At 40.3% G+C, this 22,836-nt stretch overlaps 1 protein-coding gene across 1 annotated transcript in view; it reads left to right on the top strand.

The window, feature by feature from the left end:
• Positions 1-3,628: 3,628 nt before the first annotated feature.
• LOC126278839 (odorant receptor Or2-like) overlaps positions 3,629-22,836 on the top strand; it is a 51,891-nt gene continuing 32,683 nt past the window's right edge. Inside the window, exons 1-2 of the mRNA XM_049979114.1 lie at positions 3,629-3,970; positions 20,720-21,198. Coding sequence (XP_049835071.1) covers positions 3,629-3,970; positions 20,720-21,198 — 821 coding nt within the window. The remainder of the gene's footprint in view (positions 3,971-20,719; positions 21,199-22,836) is intronic.

The following is a 22,836-nucleotide window of genomic DNA, read 5'->3' on the forward strand; positions in this document are numbered from 1 at the left end:
TTAAAGACTGCGATGGAGCTCCGTATGCCACGGCAAACTGGCTGACACTGACGGCGGCGGTGCACAAATGCTAAGCAGCTAGCGCCATTCGACGGCCAACACCGTGGTTCCTGGTGTGTCCGCTGTGCCGTGCGTGTGATCATTGCTTGTACAGCCCTCTCGCAGTGTCCGGAGCATGTATGGTGGGTCTGACACACCTGTGTCAATGTGTTCTTTTTTCCATTTCCAGGAGTGTATTTTGGACATCCACAGCTACCCAAGACAAGATGATAAGAAGTATTCCACTGACAGCGGTAAAGTTTTTGTTTTATTGATGCACAACCGGTTTCGAAGCATATAGTCGCATCATCAGGAGCAACCTACAAAGTAAAAGTATTACATAATGTCCCATCACTGTGGACTATTACAATTAATTAAAATCTAAAATATGCTCACAATGTTAAAATGTCAAAGGTGTACCCATCGCTCCTTTTCAAGATATAGTAGTCAGTGCATATTGTCTACTTTACATGAGTGGTTAAGAGGTGATGCACTAACTTCCTTTGAAAATGGAGGTGAGTAGGTAATGTACATACAGGCCGTTGTTTTGATATTTACGTGCAAATAAAAGAGGAAAAAATATTTTATAGTGAGCGGAGATTAAATAAATTATTTTTAAAACACGAGATTGGCTATGAAATAGCAACTATTAACGTAATTATTTGGGTCTCAATGTAAATTACTGACTGCATGAAGACACGTCCAGAATTGACGGTGGTACAGAGTTTCGCTGTTGACCCTAGACGTAAACGAGTAAAATATATTTTGCATGAATAAACAGAAAGACCGCTTTTTGTATGATTACACTTTCGCTGAACTGGGAAGCAGTCACAGACGATTAGAACAGCCACGAAGCAGGTGGCGTACAGAAACCTCCTTCGACTGGTACTGGGGAATTGCTAGTGAGTGTGGGGCTCATAATAAACATAGCCGACAAATAAAATGACGAAGAGCCAAAGAAGATCAGCCCGTTTCGTCACAGGTTCGTTTAGTAATCTTGCGGAGGTGTCCCGGAAATGCTGTTGCAAGCGTTGTGCGATAACATGTGGTTTAGTGTTTAAATTTCCGATTGCTCAAGCTGCTAGAAGAGTCAACCAATATATTGCCCCATCGCCAATATACCGTATTGTTATAACTGAAGTGAGCTACTCACGGACTTCAGTGTGGACTGTAATTATTGTATGGCAGCGAAGCTCGGTTGATGTGAAGTAACACGTTAAAGCGGAACCGATTTACTTTGGAAATAACTTCCAATAGTAGCCACCAGGTGCAAATGTTTCGCCGTACACTGTCTGAATGACGGTAAGTCATCCACTTTCACCTTTGGCAAGCCATAAAGTCGTTGAAGGCTATCGAGAGGAGAGACCGTGCGCTCTTAACGAGACTGTTTTATGTCAACAACAGCAATTATAGTGCTGCGCTGGAAGAGTATCGTCAAGTGAAAGGTCTGAGGAAAGGTTCACTGTCATTAAATAGTTAAAAAATGATAAAGAAATTCGAAGATACGGGTGAACTAGGTGTGGAACCGGAAGAGAAAGGCGTCGTATCACGTTGGAACTGACTGATAGGTTGCCGCTAGCTGTAGCTGATCACGCAGCATATTTCCCGGGTAGCGCTAGTGCACACGCGGTGCCACGAGAATTTTCAACCCTGTGCTCAACAGTACGGATAGTTTTGAGGTTGCAGCAACTGAAACTCCGTGATCCACAGGAACGTTATGAATTTGCTCTTCAGTTGCTAGCACGGAAGAAAGATGACATGTGGCACGGCAATGTTCTATGGAGTGACGAGGCACATACTACACTGCAGGATGAGGAAAAACAAAGAACTGCCGAATTTGATGTACTGTTAAAATGCCTGTTGAGCAGGAAGAGCCGTTTCGCTCGCCATAAGTGAGTGTGTGGCAACGAATCACTAGCACCTTTATTCACGGTCCGTTCTTCTTTGAAGAGAGGGCCTGTCAGGTGCAACGTGACGTCTGCATGTTATCGAGATCTCCTTGTACAGCTTATGATTCCTGTCTTGGTAGCACGCAACTGTTTGGAAACAACTGTTTTCATGCAAAGTGGGGCAACACCTCATGCCGCCCGCCCAGTGAAAGATCTGCTTAATGCAACCTTCCACGAACATGTTTTCTCCAGCGGTTTTACAGATGCGTGGCATACAAGACCAACTAATCTGAATTAAATTGCGATGAAATGCAGACCTTTAGCTGCTTACTGACGTTGATAAATATCAACGGATACAGTTGAAAATGTGTGCCCCGACCGGGACTCGAACCGAGGAACTTATGCGTGCATGGCAGACGCTCTAGCCATCTGAGCCACCGAGGGCACTGAGGATTTATCCCTTGCGCGCTCCCCGTGAGACCCACATTTCCAACTGAATGTCCATACCCTACATTTGAAGTGCCACTGCCCATTACACTCATTACTCGCGGCAGACAATCTTACAGAAATACCGAAGAGTTCGGCCAATGGGTGTGCCTCTAACACAGAAGCAGAAGGATAATAACCGGTTAAACTCAACTATATGAAGACGGTATCTGTTGTTTCGGACATTTCCGAAAGAACAGATACCATCTTAACACATTACATTTCTAGTGCCCCGCCCACCATACTCATTACTCCCGGCTGTATATCTACCGATTCCCGTAAGAGTTTGGGCAATGTTTGTGCATCCACACTGAAGAAGATCAGTGGCCGGTAAGACTTGTCTATATGGGGATGACATGTCTGGAAGAACGGGTACCATCTTCATATATTCATATAACTAATCTGAATGTTCCGTCTGTAACACTTTCTTCGGATTCCACCGGAACTGATGAAAGCAACTGTTGACCTCTTTGCTTTACGGATGCAGCATCTTGTCAAGGTCCCCGATGCCTCTACTGAACGCACTGTGTAAGCGCTAGTTGATAATTAAATCAATATTATTCCCATCTCACTTGTTTTACATTTTGTTCTTATGTCGCGTTCCTTATCCACTATACATGTAAACACTTCTACTGGCCTTTCTTGCGTTCACGGCGCTGGATTTGCATGTAGTGGCCGATACTGGAACTAATTTCTTCCAGCATAAATTGCCAAACGATAATTACAACGTATACTGAACCTCTGCGAGTTGCTGCACTACATAGACATGGCAGTAGACATGAGAATGACACCTTAACTTCGTATGGGGAATGCACATCACAACGTTAGTATAGATGTAAATTAGGTTCACACTTGGTAGTGATAGACATCTCACGAAAATTACGCGTTCCCTTTTCAGAATATACTAGTCTGCAAACCTAGAAAAATTTCTAAAGAAACAATTCCTCTTACCGGAAAGCCATTGTTATAAATGACGTCACTGATTCACAATGGACTACACAGAACAAATGAAAACTTCTAACAACATTAAGCACAGATCTCATTTTTCTTCCCATATAGTCAAACGAATTTCGGTTCAACAGTTTACAGCTAGAGGAGCTTGTCAAAACATTGCTTCATTCCGAAGAACTCAGTTAGCTGGGATCATAGAAAACCTTATAGTACCCTTAAACGTCTAAAGGACCACATCTTTTGCACAGAGAGGAAACAGTGACATGGAGATGCTGTTGGCTCCGACGGGGCAACCAGCAGCTGGAGCTGTAGAAGAGGTCAGCGAGCTGGGCTACCTGCAGAACTTTCTCCACTGGTCTGGCACGCTGCGCCACCCCAATGCTGGTCCCTGGTCCAGCCGCGTGCACTGCCTGGTCCACGTCTTCACCATTGTAGCCATGCTGCTGTTCATCTGCTCAGAGGTCGTCCTGCTTTGGCGCGATGGAGCGACAGACCTCGACGAGCTCACTCTTACGCTTTGTGTCCTCAACACGACAATCACCTTTATATTCCGCCTGAGACACATAGCGGCGTGGGAGTCTGAGTTCCAAAGGCTTGCTCCACAGGTTAGTAGTTTTGGGATTGAATTGATTTTTCGCTCACTTTAATGTTTTCGGTACACTGATCAATGCGCTGTATAGCACTGCTAAGTAGTGTTTGGTAGCGATATCCTTGAATGAATGCTTCTCACATTCCTTGCATGTCTGAGTTTCATGCAGTCTGAAGTTGTCAACAACTTCCTCCATTACGATCGTAACGAGCAGCGTGCAGGCCATGTAGTATTTTAAGTAGTTCGCTGTAGTGTGTCATGGAGACTTCATGAAGTCCTGAAACTCCCATTTACTATCAGTGATTATGTTAGTGTCTGTAGTGGAAAATAATGATATCATTAGATGGTGAATGATAAGTTATTTCTCTGTTGCTTTTAAGCATTAAGCTCCTGTTTTCATGCACCTCAGCAGTATTTTATAGTTACTTTTTTCCGCAGTGTCGGAGACATAGTTGTGCTGCTGATTTCCTGCTGTTGCTTGTGAATTCAAAAATTCAAGACTTTTGAAGATGGTATATTTAAAAATGCTTACGACGGAATAAAGTAGTAAAAGGGTTTTGCTACTTGGGGAGCAAAATAACTGATGACGGTCGAAGTAGAGAGGATATAAAATGTAGACTGGCAATGGCAAGGAAAGCGTTTCTGAAGAAGATAAATTTGTTAACATCAAGTATAGATTTAAGTGACAGGAAGTCGTTTCTGAAAGTATTTGCATGGAGTGTAGCCATGTACGGAAGTGAAACATGGACAAGAAATAGTTTAGACAAGAAGAGAATAGAAGCTTTTCAAATATGGTGCTACAGAAGAATGCTGAAGATTATATGGGTAGATCACATAACTAATGAGGAGGTACTGAATAGGATTGGGGAGAAGAGGAGTTTGTGGCACAACTTGACTAGAAGCAGGGATAGGTTGGTAGGACATGTTCTGAGACATCGAGGGATCACCAATTTAGTATTGGAGGGCTGCGTAGTGAGTAAAAATCGTAGAGGGAGACCGAGAGATGAGTACACTAAGCAGATTCAAAAGGATGTAGGTTGCAGTAGGTACTGGGAGATGAAGAAGCACAGGATAGAGTAGCATGGATAGCTGCATTAAACCAGACTCAGGACTGAAGACCACAACAACAACAACAATGACGGAATATTTAAGAATAGAGAATGGTGCTAATAGGAAGTTAATGTACGCATTATGGCAGGAAATCAGGAATAAATATAAAAATTTGAGATATCGAAGTTGGTAGAACTAGCCCAGTCATGGTTTGTAGCGCATCTCTTAAACCATGCCTCCTCTTCCCTTTTCTCCAATCAGAGCATAGTATTTTAGCCGCAAAAATGTCGAAAACTGTAAGGGTTGTATTTTAGTGGCCATTGACATTAAACAGGCAACCACAATGGAGCTCTATACCACGCATTTCAGCTGTGTTTAGAAGAACTTAAACGCACTAAAATGACATTACAGTCAATATTCGAATAATTTTTAAAAAACCTCCATTTGCATTATTTCCACACGTAAAATGTGACATCAGAATACAGACAGACAGACACACACACACACACACACACACACACACACACACACACATACAGAGTCTTGCAACACACTTAAATATTCAGAGTTCATAATCTGTATTAGAATCGCATAAAATCGGATATGTCAATAATATATTACCAATTACGTTTGTTAATGTACTATGTCTAAAGAAACAGCAGTGAAATTCATCACAAGCTATAGAGCATTTCATATGGAATATGACAACACATATAAAACATACTCTCCATAATAAGTTACAAGCCTACATTCGCTTATGCAATATAATTATCGTATTAAAATTATGTAGTTGTGCAAGACGAATTTTGTTTTGAGTACTATACCTAAAACTTAAAAAGGTGAAGTAAAATCCACTCCTGCTTTATGCTCACAATGGTATTTTTCACACATGTAACCAACAAACTGGTGTGTAAAACATGACAGTGAACTCTAGGGTAAGGACATAAACGCTGTACCCACATCAACATAGTTCACAAAAAAATGCTAAACAGACAAACGTAGCATAAAAGATCGATGTCAACATGACCAGATAAAATACATGTTACCTAAAAATTACACTAATGAGGCAAACACACAGATAAATAGACAGTCCGAATTACTGGAAGAATGTAACTACAAAAGTGTACCTGTGGATTAAGGCACAAAGCATATTCAAATTTCCTGTCATCCAAAATAGCACCACGACTTTCCCCATGACTGGAGGTGAAATCTTGAACTATGCCAAAAGCCCCTATAGAAATTCTACTGTGGTGAATGGAAACGAGAGGTTGGTGCTGAACGGCAACAGCGAAATAAGCTCTCATGTCCCATCTAAATATTTCAACATTATTACTTACACAAGGCCTACACCAATATATCGACATTCAAATTGTCTCAAATGTACTGTAGGTGGTGTTGTGGTATCTAAATATGTAGAGGAAAGTAAAGTCCCATTCTAATTTTGTGGTATATAATATATTGTCATCAACTAACATGCTTACAGTTCATTCCATAATTTTTCGATTTCAGTTTGTGAGGAGCAAAGATAATGTTTTACTAAAAACATAATCGACATCATTAACACCAAAGAAATAACTTTCAGTGAAAGCAAAAACATTTAAAAATTGTAAGCACAGAGCCAAAATCCTTGGAACTGAACTTCCTATAATCGGCTACTAAAAAATACCAGTACCTAATAAAAATATTTCATGTAGAAACAACACACATAACAATACACCATCTTAGGAAGGAAGGCAGAAGTATTTTTCTTGTTGTTTCCAATTTAAACTATGAAACAAAACAAGAATATATGTTTTTGTTACAGTTATCACCATCAAAAACAGAGACAAAAATCAAACACTACCAGCAACGATGTTTGAAACAGGACATAGTCGATATCTCAAACATAACGTTATTTATCTAAGAACATGCACATCGATGCAAGCATAACTACAGCTCTCGAAAATTTTAGAAAATTAAGAGTGTATTAACTGTCAGATTTCAAAGGCAAAACATATTTTCTAAGCACAGTAGACATTGAAATTAAATATTTTAACATACAACTTGTCTGATTATTTTATTAAAATTCATGTAGTTCACTCGTTGACACTATGATCAAAACTTACAGGTTAAGCAGTACTTATTAACATCCAACGTTCTCTTGCCGTACCAAAATAACCTATAAATGTATTATTTACTGAAGTACAGGCAGTTTACTTATTGAAAATAGTGAAATGAAATATAGGTTAGTAGATGTATGTATTTTGTACTATATTTCTTAGTATACATAAAGACTTATTGCTAAACACACAGGAGAATTACTGCCAACCTAATTTATATACTAAAGTGACTTGTTGATTGGAGTTAGCTAATTAAACAATGTTATTCCTGTACCAACAACTTACCTGATACAAAGTTAATCAAAAATGTTGTTATTCTTTGCTAAGATATTAATTTCATCTTGCAGTAGAAAACCTTTCTCATCCTCCGATACAGCACAGTGGAGACAACATAACACTTCATGCCTCCATACATCGCCACCTTACAGGGTAACTGCAACTACTTACCTCAAAATTATAATAAGCTGTCTCAAGCTACAGCTAAGCTCTGAGGAACTGCTCTCCATGTCACAGCTAAATTGTAAAAATTATGAAGAAAAGCCTGATTGAATTGACCTCCCTGTTACAGAAAAACTTTAACAAATTATACACATTACACCAAACATGTAACTACTTTTCCTCCATGTCACATATTGTCTCATGTTACATATAAACAGTCACACACTTCACTCCGTGGCACAGTAGAAATTTAACAGATTGCGCTTGTTACAGTAAAACTGTGATCACTGCCTGCACCTAAAAGCATGTGACCCACTACATACTGCTTTGTTACCCTTTAATACAAATATATGTAGCTTTGCCTTACTGCGACTTATGACTGTTGATTGGAATTACAAACTACTGTAAGCCCTCCATTTGTTTTGCAGAGTTAACCTTCCCTTTTCATGTGGAATTGTGTCAGTTAGTGAAGTATGTACGTATTGGAAGTAAAACTTGTCAATAACCTATGGGAGTGTCTGGTAGCACAAAATAAAATACAAGAAACAATACCCACACACGAAAAGAGCCCAGCTGTGGATGCATAACAGTAGTATTATTTCGTTAAACAGTTTATGGCTTAAAAGGCTATCAGCAGACTTCTACCAACTACCTTCATCAAAAGGTATAATATACAGATGAATAACATTGAAACACAAAACAATGTTTGTGCGTGTGTGTGTCTTTTGGTGTTCAACCTTAAGATTTTCTTAGTTTGATCACCTTATATTTATTTGCATTTTCAATCACATTTTATTTATACAGTCAAAGATGAGATTTCTCTTTTGTTTGAAGATATAGCACTGCTTTAACGATTTTCATTACATTTCTGTGATGCCTTTCTATCTCTTCCTTTGCATCATTTGTCCCATACTAAATTCAGTGGTCACATAACGCGCAGCCTTCTACTTGAGACGAGAAATACTATAATTATAGTATTAGTTAAACAGTCTTCTGTGGAAAGCGTCCTGGGAACAAAAAATACTTTTATTCATTACTAATACAAGACTTAATCAGTATGATTAACAGCTGCCAAGCGGTACTGAAAAATGTCGTATCACTGCCATCACAATCCAAGATGGCAAGCACTTGATCATGAAAAATGCAAGCGGTACTGTGAGTTGCTTACATACAGTGGCAATCTTATTAGTGACATACTTATCCTTATTAGTTATGTCAGCTTGTCATCGGCCTGCCCCATCTACCCCTGGCGAATCACAGTGTACAGGATTGAGACATTCCATGTCAGCTTAGTATTCTAGTACTATTTAAAGGAAAAAGCTATTACAATGTAGCCACCTAGATCATGTACACAATTATTTGCTCTTCTTTATTTCTTGCACTGTGCTTAAAATCATGTAAGCTTCCCCACCTATATTTCAATTAATGACACTCTAACATTCTCACATGCCTAAATTCCATTACACTACAGTATTTCCACATAAAAAAGTGTTGTAAGATTTTTAATAGAAATTGGCATAGTGTTCAAAATAAAATATTGTTACCATTACAACATTATTTCCAAAAAAGTAATATAGCATCATCAGCAAATTACATTGCTTTTATGCTATACTCGTTTCCATACTTACTGTTTATGTCAGTTAAGATTGCATCATATCAAAATTTCATCTCTCTCTCTCTCTCTGTCTACATATTTCAGTAATGTTCATGTGAAAATACAGTGATATTCCATCTTCGGTTGCAGTGCCTGATCATAAATAACTTTAACCTATGCATATGTAATACAGAGGGAATAGGAACGGTGAAATTTAAAAAAATCTAAATATAATTTTTTTGTAAAGAGAAGGTTACCTGCCAAAGAACGTTAGTTGCCACTTGGTTGACTGTGCATGTTTATCTACAGCTAATTTTTGCATCTGATTTCTTACATTATTTCACACATGTAATAATGTTTACATTTCTCAAAACCGTAAAAATGCTTTAATATCCATGGTGCAGCACTCAACCAGTTAGTTATACTGGAAGAGAAGCACATTTTATGCTATATGACATAGTGCAAATCGCTTGAATTTAGTATATATGCTACTGCATCTTCAACAGAATATCATTTGTTGCAAGCATTAGATTGTTATAATGTGTTGAAATATTTGAGACACATCCACTAGCTAATCTTGACATCTATAAATGCCTTAACAAAATTGAAATGGCACTGAATTGCATTATGGGCCAATTTTTACACTATTAATTATATGTCGTTAATGAAACAATCAATGAATTTGTAATACTGAAACAGACTCACTTAAGTATTATAAACAAATTTATAGTTATCTCACAATTCTAAGTATGAAGTCTTATGAACGTATATAGTATTCCTGTTTGAGCAACTACATTATGTCAACGTTCACTTCTGATGAAGCATTTAGATTTGAACCAAATGGAATGCTTATTGTGTGAGAACTAAACGCACACACAGCTCCAGAACAATCTAATTTCAAACAGCAGACGTTAAAATCACTTATAATTCTAATGTGTGATGCCTAATGAACCTTGCACTCTTTCAGATAAATCAGAATTTCTGTTCAAAATTTGCTGTTGACTCAACTTTCTCTTAAGGTTGGCTGCCGTTCGCCCTTCTTGAATGCTGAAAGTTTCTCGATGTATATTGTGCTTCCCCCATCACCCATGTGCTCAATATTCTGTAATAGGGAAGTAGATGAATCCCTGTTCTCTTGATTTATAACATGTAATTGACAATAAAAATGCAATTTTTTATGTCAGTAGTTTTACACTTTTTTTTTTTTTTTTTTTGTAATTCTGTGATGTACACACAGGGAATGCGTTAACAGCAACACCAGTAGCTATAGCACCAGTATTAACGTAGCTAATGCCTAATGCCCACAAACTGTTGTCTCATATTCATACACAATTTTGTACTACGCCAGGAGTTAGCTATATTTTTCCACAAGGAACAAAGTGCTTAGCCACTTGGTCGGTAGATTTTGGAATCACCAAGTATCTTTTATTTCACTAAGTTGAAATGTCATGAGAAGAAGACTATTGCTAAATGCATAGTGCGCAGGTTACTGCTAGCACCTGACTAATTGGCCTCTGCGTCATATTACAGTAATCTGTGAGTCAATTGCATTTGTGTCCATCATCTGTCTGTGGTGCACAATAAATTACCTTACATTTTTGCATTTTCACACTACGCTGTAGTTACAGTTAACTTTCTCTATCAAAACAGATTGTTTGGTAGATTATGATGCCACATTATTATTCATCCTCAAAAATGTCTAGAATATCAGCTGTTACAGTCAGTACGTTGTTACATGAACACATGTGCGACTGCTATGTTCTCACCTTCCGTGACCACTAAGTTGTAATACTGGCACTACAATTGCGACTATACGCTCAATTCTTCACTGTAATCTACTCCAATAATCCAATGTGTGCCGTTTGATACTTTGAATCCCAAACAAAACTATTGTGAAATGCTTCCAAATCCTTATACGTGGCAAAATGCGCGATTTGTAGATGTCTTTCAAATGATGGGACATCGCATACGCAACTTACCATTCGGTAATTGAGTCTTTCTTTTAGTGTTTATCTGTCTTCTTTCGAAACAGCAATCCCAATCTGCGTAGCGTTTAAGAAATGGGTTTATATAAATGTTCCAGTATAGATTCGGCTTCAGCTTGCCTTTCTTGCAACAGTGCCAGTTACTTGCGGACATTTCGTCGAGATTTCCACAAATTGAGGCGAGGTTTTCCTGTATCTAACTTCAGGCACAGCTGGATCTGAGATGGGAAAGACACAATATCTAATGAATATCTGTACTCATAATGGTAAGAGTTATATAAAAATTGCTCTTTTACACATTGACTCCCTATGTTTGGATATAGATCTTATGAGAGAGAATGCAGAGCGCTAAGTCCACCTCTGGCGCGCTGCTAAAATTGCGTTAGATAGTTGGCGGGTTGCGTGGGCCGCCTTTGTAGGCGCAACATGCTGTTACATCCTTGAGCCCCCGGTTCTAGATATACCCTTGTCCGGTTAATGGCTGACGCTACAGATCAGTTTGCAAATAAACAATTTATTTATGAAAACATACAGTACAATCACCAACAAACTTTACATATTCACATACACCTTTACCTTTTACACAAATGATTACAGACTCCTTTAGAGATATTTTCCTCTTATTACGAGTATATAAAGACAAAGAAGAAGGCGAGATATATGCTGATTTACCAACGTCTTTAGTAGCGAGTTCTGCCATATGATAGGTACGATAAGCAATAATGTCTCTTTCAACAAAACTTTCAAGTCCACCAAAACTACGCCTCTGGAATCACCTCTTCAAACACACTCTACCTTCATGTGGTTTCAAGTGGTATGCACACTTCCTTCAAGAAGAATGTAATAATTTCAGTTCCAAGGAAATCAGCTGCTAACATGAGTGAATACCAAACTATCAGTTTTATGTCACAGTTACAAAACATTGATAGGAATTCTTTACAGATGAATCCAAAAATCTTATAGAAACAGACCTCGGGGTGGATCAATTTGAATTACGGAGAGACAGTGGAACACACAAGGCTTTCTTGACCATAAGACTTCTGTTGGCAGATGGGTTAAGGAAAGGCAAACCTACTTTTACAGCATTTGTAGACTTAGACAGAGTTTATGATAACGTTAATTTGAATACTGTTTCTGAAACCCTGAATGTAGCAGAGGTAAATACAGGGAGCAAAGGGCTATTTGTAACATGTACAAAAACCGGATTTCAGTTATAAGACTCGAGAGGCATGAAAGGAAAGTAGTGTTGATAAGGTAGTGCATGTTGTAGCCTAGGCCCCATCTTATTCAACCTGTGCACTGAGCAAGCGCTAAAGGAAAACAAAGAAAATATTGGAGTAGAAGTTAAAGTTCAAGGAGAAGATACAAACAGATGACACTGTAATTCTGTCAGAGACAGTAAAGGGTCTGGAAGAGCAGATAAACGGAATCGGCAGTGTCTTGAAAGGAGGATTTAAGATGAACATCAACAAAAGCAAAACAAGGATAGTGGAATGTAGTTCAGTTAAATGAGATGATATCAAGGGAATTCGATTAGGGAATGAGCACCTGAAAGTAGTAGTTGAGTTTTGCTAGTTGGACAGCAAAATTACTGGTGATGTGCGAAGAAGAGAAAATATAAACTGTAGACTGGCTATGGCAAGAAAAGAGTTACTGAAGAAGAGAAAATTGTAAACATCGAATATAGATTTAAATAACAGGAAGTTGTTTTTAAAAGCATTTGCCTGGAGTATAGCAATGTAAGGAAGAGAAATGCGAATGAAAAGCAGCCTTTTTGAAATGTGGTGCTACACAAGAATGCTGAAGAACAGATGGATGGATGAGTTAATTAAGGGAGTCGCACTGTACAGAAATGAGGAGAAAAGAAATTAGAGTGGCAACTTGAGTAAAAGAGGGGATCTGTTGAAAGGACACATCGTGAGTCGGGATCATTAGTTTAGTATTGGAGGCAAATGATGGGGAAGGGTGGTTAAATATCGTAGAGGGAGACCAAGAGATGGAAACACTGAGCAGATTCAAAAGAATGTAAGTTGCCCTAGTTACTCGGAGATGAAGGGTCTTGCACAGGATAGAGTACCATGGAAACCTGTCTTCAAAATGAAGACCAGATCAATGAGATGTACACTCAGAAATTGATGGTTCAAATGGCTCTGGGCACTATGGGACTTAACAGCTGAGGTCATCAGTCCCCTAGAACGTAGAACTACTTAAACCTAACTAACCTAAGGACATCACACACATCTATGCCCGAGGCAGGATTCGAACCTGCGACCGTAGCAGTCGCGTGGTTCCACACTGAAGCGCCGAGGACCGCTCGGCCACCACGGCCGGCTCAGAAATTGTGCTATACATAAATTCATATGGTATAAATTTTCTGTAGTGCTGAGTTATATATAAATGCTGTTCCTGATAGAAACAAAATCTTAAACGTTCATACTCCTATGTAAGACAATGACACAAAGCGACGTTTCGTAACGTCGTGCTAATTTGATGTAATGTTCCTCACTGCAGTGTTCCACACTAATGTTCACTGGTCTGTATATGCACTTGATCTGGAGGGCCGAGCTCTTGATTCCGGCGGATTAGCGGGATTCGCCGGTTATCGGGAGGAACCTGCCAGTCAGAGTCTCGAGCAGTGACGTCATATTAATTCCGCAATCTCTGGTGGCGTTTGTGCTTGGTGCCACCAGACGGAGAACATCAAGCGATGGGTAGTGATGGAGGCTCCAAACTGCCGTCTCTTGCGTAGAACTCATCGGAGCGCGGAGCGTAGTTGCCGTCTTTACTGCAGTAACAATTTTGTAAATGTTTATGTCATCTTACGTATACAAAGGGATCACTATAATCAACTCCGAAAAATGTTTCCAATGAACATACTTCTGCAAACAGGTAATATGTAAGACGACTTCATTAGGAGTCTCCACTTTATTAGAACCGCGCGTGCTCGTCAGCAGCTTTGAAACGAGCAAGCTGTGGAGGAAGGTACAGCTACGATTACGCCAGACACACACGCCGCCTGCCGCCACGTAGCTGGCTGTCCCGTTCGGAATTGTCTGAATTTTGCGTCATGTTCAAAAGGATTCAAACTATGTAAATTTGGCGTCAGTAAGCACTACATTCGGAAGTTTCCCTAATGATTTGTTGGATGTTTTCACAGCGCTCCATTATTTGTCGAAGCCAACAATCATACTGTGGATACAAGTTAATTACATATGGTCCGCTGACACTAACGTGACCAACGCCTATGTTTAAAGTCAACGTGCAATACCAACTCACAGACGACAGATGGCAGCAGTAGCAGCAGACGGTGTATAAAATGTGTTTGGGGGAACGCGGAAAGCAGTGCAGTCGCTGTCGTAGAGCGGAAACGAAGCGATTTATCTGCTCCACAGGAAAGCATGTTCATTGACAATAGGGCAACGACGGAAGTACAAGGGCATTTCGAAAAGTAAAGATACAATGGCTCGCAGTCCTTAAGTAGAACATTTATTTAGGAAACGTCAGTTACATCTTATTAATTGAATTATTTCTTAAGTTTCGACATAATCACTCCCGCTATCTAAAGATTTGTTAAGTCGAAGCACAAGTTTTTGTATCCCACAGTCATAGAAGGTTGCCGCCTGTTATCGGAACCACATTTCAACTTCATCTTTGATCTCTTCATCGTCGTGGAATGATTTTCCACCAAGATGTGACTTCAGGTAACGGAAGACATGGAAGTCGATGGGCGCAAGGTCCGGGCTGTATGGCGAATTGTGCAATACGTGCTTTTTGAATTGTTTGAGTAGTGCTTTGATTACGAGCGCTGTGTGAGGCCGAGCGTTGTCATGAAGCAAGCGGACTCTTGTCAGCAGTCTCCTGCGTTTGTTTTGAATTGCCCTTCGAAATCGGTTCAAAGTCTAGCAACATACAGCAGCATTAATTGTCGTTCCAGGAGGCATATATTCCAACAGAAGAATGCCTTGTCTGTCCCAAAAAACAGAAGCCATGATTTTCTTCGCTGAAATCGACGCTTTGCATTTCTTGGCTTTTGGTGAATTCGAATGGCGCCATTTCATTGATTGTTGCTTGGATTCAGGTGTATGGTGATAAACCGACGTCTCGTCACCTGTCGCAATGTGATCAAGTAACTCATGACCTGCTTCGGCATAGCGCAGGGCCGGCCAAACGATGCACAGTGTGCAGACGTGCGGAAGTGCTGCACATGTGCGACAGCGACCGACAGCGACATCTGTTATTAGACATGTTTCCTAAATGAACGGTGACGGCTCCCTTTCCCTGTGATAGAAGCAAGAGCGCAACATATCCAGTGTCGTTTAGCCCTGCTGACCGTAACCTTGACAGAGAAGTACGGAGAAATGGTAAGTACTGTGAAAAAGCAAAGGACGGAAGATCTATGTTCCCAATCATTTAAAAATGACTGGGAACTGCAATTCTTTTTTGTAGCCGTTGGTGAAAACTCACAGTGTTTGCTGTGCCGCCGAATAATAGGCGTCCAGCGCAAGTTTTCAATTGAAAGACATTACAATACATATCACAAAGACGAGTGTAGTGTACTCAACAGTGAAGAACGGCAAGCAAAATTAAATGTCCTGCAGAAAATGGATGAGACACATGAACTCGATTTTACTGTACTGCAAAGTAACTGATACTTCTTGAACTCTTAGTTTCTTGTGTTACATTTATGTCTGTTTTACTGTACGCTGTACAATGTACTGTTTTCAATTTTCCAGAATGACAACCACACTAAATCTTCACAGCGAGCAAATTATAAAATCGCATTAAGAATTGCACAATCTGGGAAATCCTTTTCAAAAGGGGAGTTTGTGAAACAGTGTCTGATTGATGCTGCGGTACTTGTGTGTTCCACGAACGTTAGCAGGTACCAAGAAGTCAGTCTATCCAAACAAACACTGACAAGACGTATCACTGCTATGGCTAGCGATCTGCACAGGCAGCTAATAAATAAGGCTAAATGCTTTGTTGCTTTCTCTGTTGCGCTCGATGAAGAAACAGATCTTACAGATTCAGCCCAAGTTGTGATATACATACGAGGTGTCGATAACGCACTTTGTGTAACAGAGGAGCGACATCTGTGAATAGAAACATGCACTACACGAACGCTAACGGCTGCGGCGTGCACGCTGTACCCGAAAGTTGCACATGTGCAGGAGCACCGCACTCGTGCAGAATTTCTGGCCGGCCCTGGCATAGCGTGTGAGGAAGTCGAGTGCAAAACCCATCCTTTTATTTTTGTGTTCTTCCGTTTACAGTTTTGGAACCCAACGCTCAGACAGTTTGTTGTACCCTAACTTGACAGTCACAACGTCATAAAAGAGTGTGATCTGAAGCCATTCTTTCAATGTGGGACGTCTATTCGCACGAATTGCTTCCTCCATTCTCCGAAGAAGGGCATCAGAGATCACAGATGGCTTACCTGTTCTTTGTTCGTCATGAACATCGGTCCTACTTTCAGAAAAATGACGACACCATTTAGTTACATTTTGTCGATTCATAATGTTCCCATAAACAGAAACAATTTCTTTGTGAATATCCGCTGACCTTTTGCACGAAGAAAGCGTATGACGGAGCGCACTTCGCATTTGGCGGGATTATGAATCGGCGCAGCCATTTTAAACATGACCTACTCCAACCAGAAGCAACGTTCAACTGCCGAACGACCGCCAGGAGAAATCTAACGGTTCAAGGTTAACACCAGTGTTACCAACTTGCTCGCCAAAACTCTTCTGTTCCTCTGGTGTACGGTGTATCTTTACTTTCCGAAATGCCCTCGTATTTCTGAAACGGCCAAGTTTGCAAACTGATCACTAGCCACCGTGGTTAATGTATACCGCAAATGGGAAAATGGGGCAACCCAAAACCAACGCCGAGCTAGCTGTGGTGCACTGCGAGCAGTAGGTGACAGGGATGAACGACAGCTGCGGAGTTGTGTAGGGGCGAATAGGCGTGCCACTGTTGAACAACTGATTGCTCAGATCATCCGAGGGGCTACCAACAGCGGCTCCTGAAAGACCATTCAGCGAAAGTTGTTCCGTATCGGCCTCCACCGCCGGCGCCCTGTTCACGCACCCATGACCACTGCTGTTCATCGGAAACGAAGGCTGGAACCTTAGCTGGCCAACAGAGCAGCTTGACGTCCACTGAGTCGCTACAATTGGGCTTTTCAGAAGAACCACTTTTTAAGCTCCATTGGACAGTTGGCCATTGACATTTACAGCGTGGAACGTCTAAAAGCAATCACCCTGAGACAATCTTCTGAAGGGTACACCCTAGTGAAGGGTGATTCATAGCCTGATAAATCATTTTGGTGGGACTGCCTACGAGATCTAATTCTCGAGGGTACAATAAAACGACACAAGTATACATCTATCTTTGGGGACCTTGTACACCAGTTTGCTTTTTATCTACCCAGTGACATCCACCGGCACGACGGGGCAACAGGATGAGTTTAACCTACTCCCCCGGCCACCAAACTCTCGTATTGAAACCCAGTTGATAATCTGCGGAACTACCGCGACAGACTTTTCTGGCCACAAATGAGAAACCTGGCGGAGCTGGAGTGCCCCGCAGCGGACCACGCTGCAGAAGCTGGTCAGTCAGGCTTTTGACAGGCGGCCACATTAAGGTGACAATTGATGCATAACGAAATCATGCTTGATGTCACTGTATGCTATTTTAATAGGAATTTAGGGGCCCGCGTTCTTTTCTCCAATGAATTTGGCTTTTAGCTAGGCATAATACGATAAACACATACCGATTAGGCTTCTGTTAGGCTGAACACGGACTACGTGTTTTGCAACACTCGGCTCCCCTGAGAAAAGTCCCAATGTAGTCCAGTCAGCGATATATGATATAAACTTGGATGCTGCGAAAGTATTGACTCGTTGACTAAAAACTTGTGCTGGTCCGTATTTCCCGTCAGGGAGAGCATGATTATAAGTAACATACTACTAGTAGTAAAATTGTAAGGGTCTGGTGATGCTGCTGTCCTCTGTGCGTATCAGTGTAATATACATTATGATTATTAAAAAAAATTATAATTATCCTACCAGTTACTTCTCATAAATCAAGAAAGTCGTTTTCTGTAGCGTGACATTTCGTTCATTGTTATGTTTTTTCAGAAACATGATTGCCAGCAAGGTCTATATACATGATTGCCCGGTACAGACAATCGATTTGTTCTAAAGAAACTAAGATCTCGGATGTTGAGTGGTGCTCCAGTTAGCATTGCTCCTTCTGGCTTCATTTTGGATTGAACAAGGTCGTCGGACATAACTTCGGAAAATGCTTAATAGAAAATCACTCCGTCACAGTATGCGCTCATCAAGTTTGTGGCTGGAGACTGCGTTTGATGGTATACATTTACTTAACCCGTTTGAGTCACGTGACGGGTTTCGAGAAAGGGAAGTGGATTAAAGTCCTCTTGCTATTATGAGACGCGCTGGATATTGAGGACAAGGGATGCTCCTCACTTACTGTGCACCAAGCGGAATTGTCTGTTGACAAACATGAACTACTCAGTTCAATGTGTAGTTGTGGTGACATGATTGTCAGTAACGAGATTTTTAAGATGATGTCAATCAGCGGAATGAAACTTGTTTTTTGTACAGAAATGTGATGTTTCCTAGTAATAAAAAATATATGCGCTCTACCTAAAAATGTGTGACAAGATATCCATGATTTGGGTGGATTTGTGAACCTGTGTCGGACTATAATCAAAATTTATACCTAGAATATTTGTGTTCAGGTATTTTTCCCTGCCATATATCTTTTTAATATGATATGAATAACTCATTCAAGCATCGACACACACCTATATATATATATATATATATATATATATATATATATATATATATATATATATATATACAGGTGGAGAGAGAGAGAGAGAGAGAGAGAGGGAGAGAGCGAGATGAATGTATTTCGCTACGCATTTCAGTGGAGTATAAAGCATATAACGTAGAGAATTTTATTGATGGATTATTATACGTGCTTCTGTGCTTTGATAAGTAACAAAAATGTGGAAACAGTTATTTGTGATGCCATGTGGGTGTTATGTGTGTGTGTGTGTGTGTGTGTGTGTGTGTGTGTGTGTAGGTGTATGTATATGTGTGTTTCTGTGTGCGTACGAAGGAAAGGAAAGGAAAATAAACCTTTTTGCACATCAGTGTTTTACTATGTAGGAGAAATAACGTGTGCACAATAGTATCGAATTTTACGCATGAAATACAAAGGTATGTGAATGAGTGTGTATGCAGTTTAGGTGAGGAAGGTTACGTAATTTGTATTTAAAAAGAATAGAATTGACGAATCTCGTGAACATGGAGCTAATTCAACTGAATGTTGCGTATTTTTCGACATGGAATGTACTACAGTAATGGCATATATCTCTGAATATGACATCATTTTTACGCAACTCAGTTGCATGTTGACAGATACAATGCAATGGCTACCTCATTTTAATACCATTGTAGCTTTTACAGTGTGGACTAATAATAATGTGCACTATATTTCCTTGGCTATAATGATAAAATATACATTAAATTATATTCATACACGTTACGCTGTGTGTAATAGTGGAAGTCAGTTAACGGTGGACAAGATTCCAAAAGGTGGCTTCCTGCTCTCAGTAACGAACTCTAGCTAACAACCTTGCCATCGCGTCCATCTTATAATCGAGAGAGACAAAACAATTCGCTGAGATTAATGCAAATTTTTGCCTTATTAGCACAGTTGGTAAAATCTATTTAATGTTTATGTATCAATATGACATGTTGCTACGTTGCGGGCAGAAAAAGATACAGATATACTACAAACCTTACTGTCTGTACTAAAAAGTTTTTTCATGTGGGTCACCTCTATTGTATTTTCTTCGACGGTGATAGTCGGTTGAATACTAATCTAAACCAAGAACAACTTAAAGAAATAAAGTAATATTACTGAAAACCACAATTCTCTGGTTTTCATTTATAATAATAAAGCTATTCTACCAGAAGCCACGGAAAAATCAGTTAGGGTGGGATCACACTATTTTAGATCAATTTTCAGCTATTGTGTCTTAGATCAACAATAATAATAAAAATGTTATATAAATATTCCACTGTTACTAACAGATTTTTTTTTCATGTTAGCTGCTTGCGTTAGCTCCTAATACGCCACCTTTTCTTGATTTAGTGTATACAAGGTATAAGTGACGTAGCGTTTGTTCCGAAAACGACAAAAAATACCATATACTAATATTTATATTTATGATAATGCGATCAAAAGCTGTGTGATCAAAAACCACCACATAACTTTGAACTTTGGAGTGATACAGCCTTTTTTCTTCCTCTTCCGCTACCGGAGAGCGCTACAGGTTACCCAAAAGCCATACATACAACATATACATCCACATTAACTGACATAAGTTCACCTGATTACCTGATTGTAGAGGTTTAAACCTCTGGAATGCATAGCAGAAATTAAATACATTGTAACTTGTAGTTCATCTGATATTCAATAGGTTCTGTGACACATTGCTGCAGCATTCCCTCCAGTACCGTTTACGTATGCAGACGGTACATTATTATTTGCAGGAGCGACGCGACTTTGGCGAGTTTCTGAGCACAGACGACATACAGCTACTTCGCGTCAGGAGCCGATCCATGCGGCGAGTCGTGTTCACCTACCTGTTGTCGGGCGTGATCTCCTCCATCGTGTACGTCGCCACACCCATCAATGCTGACGGACTGCCATTGCGACTGGCGCTGCCATACGACTCTTCGCGCCCCCTCGCCTTCGCGGCCACGTGGCTCTACTCTGCCTACATCGTCTTCTGTATAGTCATAGTGACTATGGCTGCTGACTCCTTCAACATCAGCCTAATGGTTCAGCTGCGGGACCAACTCGATTTGCTCAACAGAAATCTTCGCTGCCTAAACGACAGAACCTCTCGCATGAAATCTTCTTCGCTCCAGACTCTCTCTACGACAGATGTAGAACACACAGATGACCTAATCCACGACGTTCACTATCGGCTCCGAAAAAGCATCATTCATCATCAAGCAATCATAAGGTATGAATAAATATGTATCTAAGACAATTAGAAACCCAGTAAAGAAAAATTTCAGGAATTCATGCATGTTGCAGCTTAGATTTTTCTTACACGGTACTTCCACGTATCCCACTGCTCTAGAATTTGGTATTATCTACTGCAATTTCAGCGTTACGCCGCTCTCAAGCATAAATATTCGAAGCCACGGCATGGTATACATATAATTTAAGATTTAAAGGTATCATTGTCCGGTTCTGTTGCACTTACGAGGGTCAGTCCAAAAGAAATGCACACTATTTTTGTAAAAATACAGTTTTCTTTCTGCATGTGTGAAAGTTTTACAGTGTGTAGATGCATCCTTCCCACTCGTTTTCGAACTTAGTTCAACCTGTTGCCGTGACTGGCGCCGTCACAGCATGTCTTCAAGATGGCTGCTGCACCTGACGTTCGTCAGAAGCAACGTGCTCTCCGAGAATTCCTGAGCTGTGAAAACGAGACAGTGGGAAACATCCACAAGAGGTAGAAAAAGACGTATGGAGATTAAAAAAATATTCAAATGTGTGTTAAATCTTATTGGACCTAACTGCTAAGGTCATCAGTCTCTAAGCTTACACACCACTTAACCTAAATCATCCCAAGGTCAAACACACCCACCCATGCCCGAGACAGGGCTCGAACCTCCGACGGGACCAGCCACACAGTCCATGACTGCAGCGTATGGACATCCTGCTGTCGATCGCAGTATGGTTAGTCGCTGGGCAAGCAGGTTACGTGATCGAAGCGGGCACTGCAATATTGAGGACTGTCCTAGCAGCGGCAGGCCTCGTACTGCACACACTCCAGAAAATGTGCAGAGAGTTAACGAATTGGTGACAGCTGACAGACGCATCACAATGAACGAATTGTCACGATACATTGGGTTAGGGGAACAAAGTGTTTGCAGAATACTGAAAGTGTTGGCGTTAAAAAAGGTTTGTGCTAGGTGGGTTCCCCAGGATGTTGACAGTGGCTCACAAAGAAACAAGAAAAACGATATATAGCCAAGTTTTGGAAGAGTACGAGAATGGTGGAGATGAATTTCTTGGAAGAATTGTAACAGCTGATGAAACATGGCCCCATTAGTTTTCACCAGAGACGAAGAGGCAATCAATGCAGTGGCATCATGCAAATTCACCCAAGGAAAAAAAATTCAAAACTACACCTTCTGTTATTGTCTCAGATGTCTTGTTGGTTACTTGTTTTGCGCTGTTTCAACTCATAGAATACAGCATCATTTTCAGTAATCCATCGAGTGTAGACAGCTTCTTCGTGAATGGCAAATAATCTCCAGAGGTATACAACTCTGCTTTTGTCCATTTATATATAGCTTCAACCATCGCATAACGAAGGACATAAAACGGTTCACTTTTATATGTATGCCGGTATTAAATTCAATCTCAATCCATCTTCAGAACTTTTGTGTGTAAATAAAATCTCCTTCAGTAACATACATCGGTTCTTTGCAAACGAACTATGACAACTTACACAGTGCATGTGTGATCGAAATTCACATGGCCCGACCTCATCGTTGCATACACTGCTGCACAGAAAATGAATAAGCGAAACAAGTGAAACTCAATTGTTACAGGTCTTGTTAAAAGTCTGTGCTCAGCAAATTCT

This window comes from Schistocerca gregaria, chromosome 6 (genome assembly GCF_023897955.1).
Source record: "Schistocerca gregaria isolate iqSchGreg1 chromosome 6, iqSchGreg1.2, whole genome shotgun sequence".
NCBI lineage: Eukaryota > Metazoa > Arthropoda > Insecta > Orthoptera > Acrididae > Schistocerca > Schistocerca gregaria.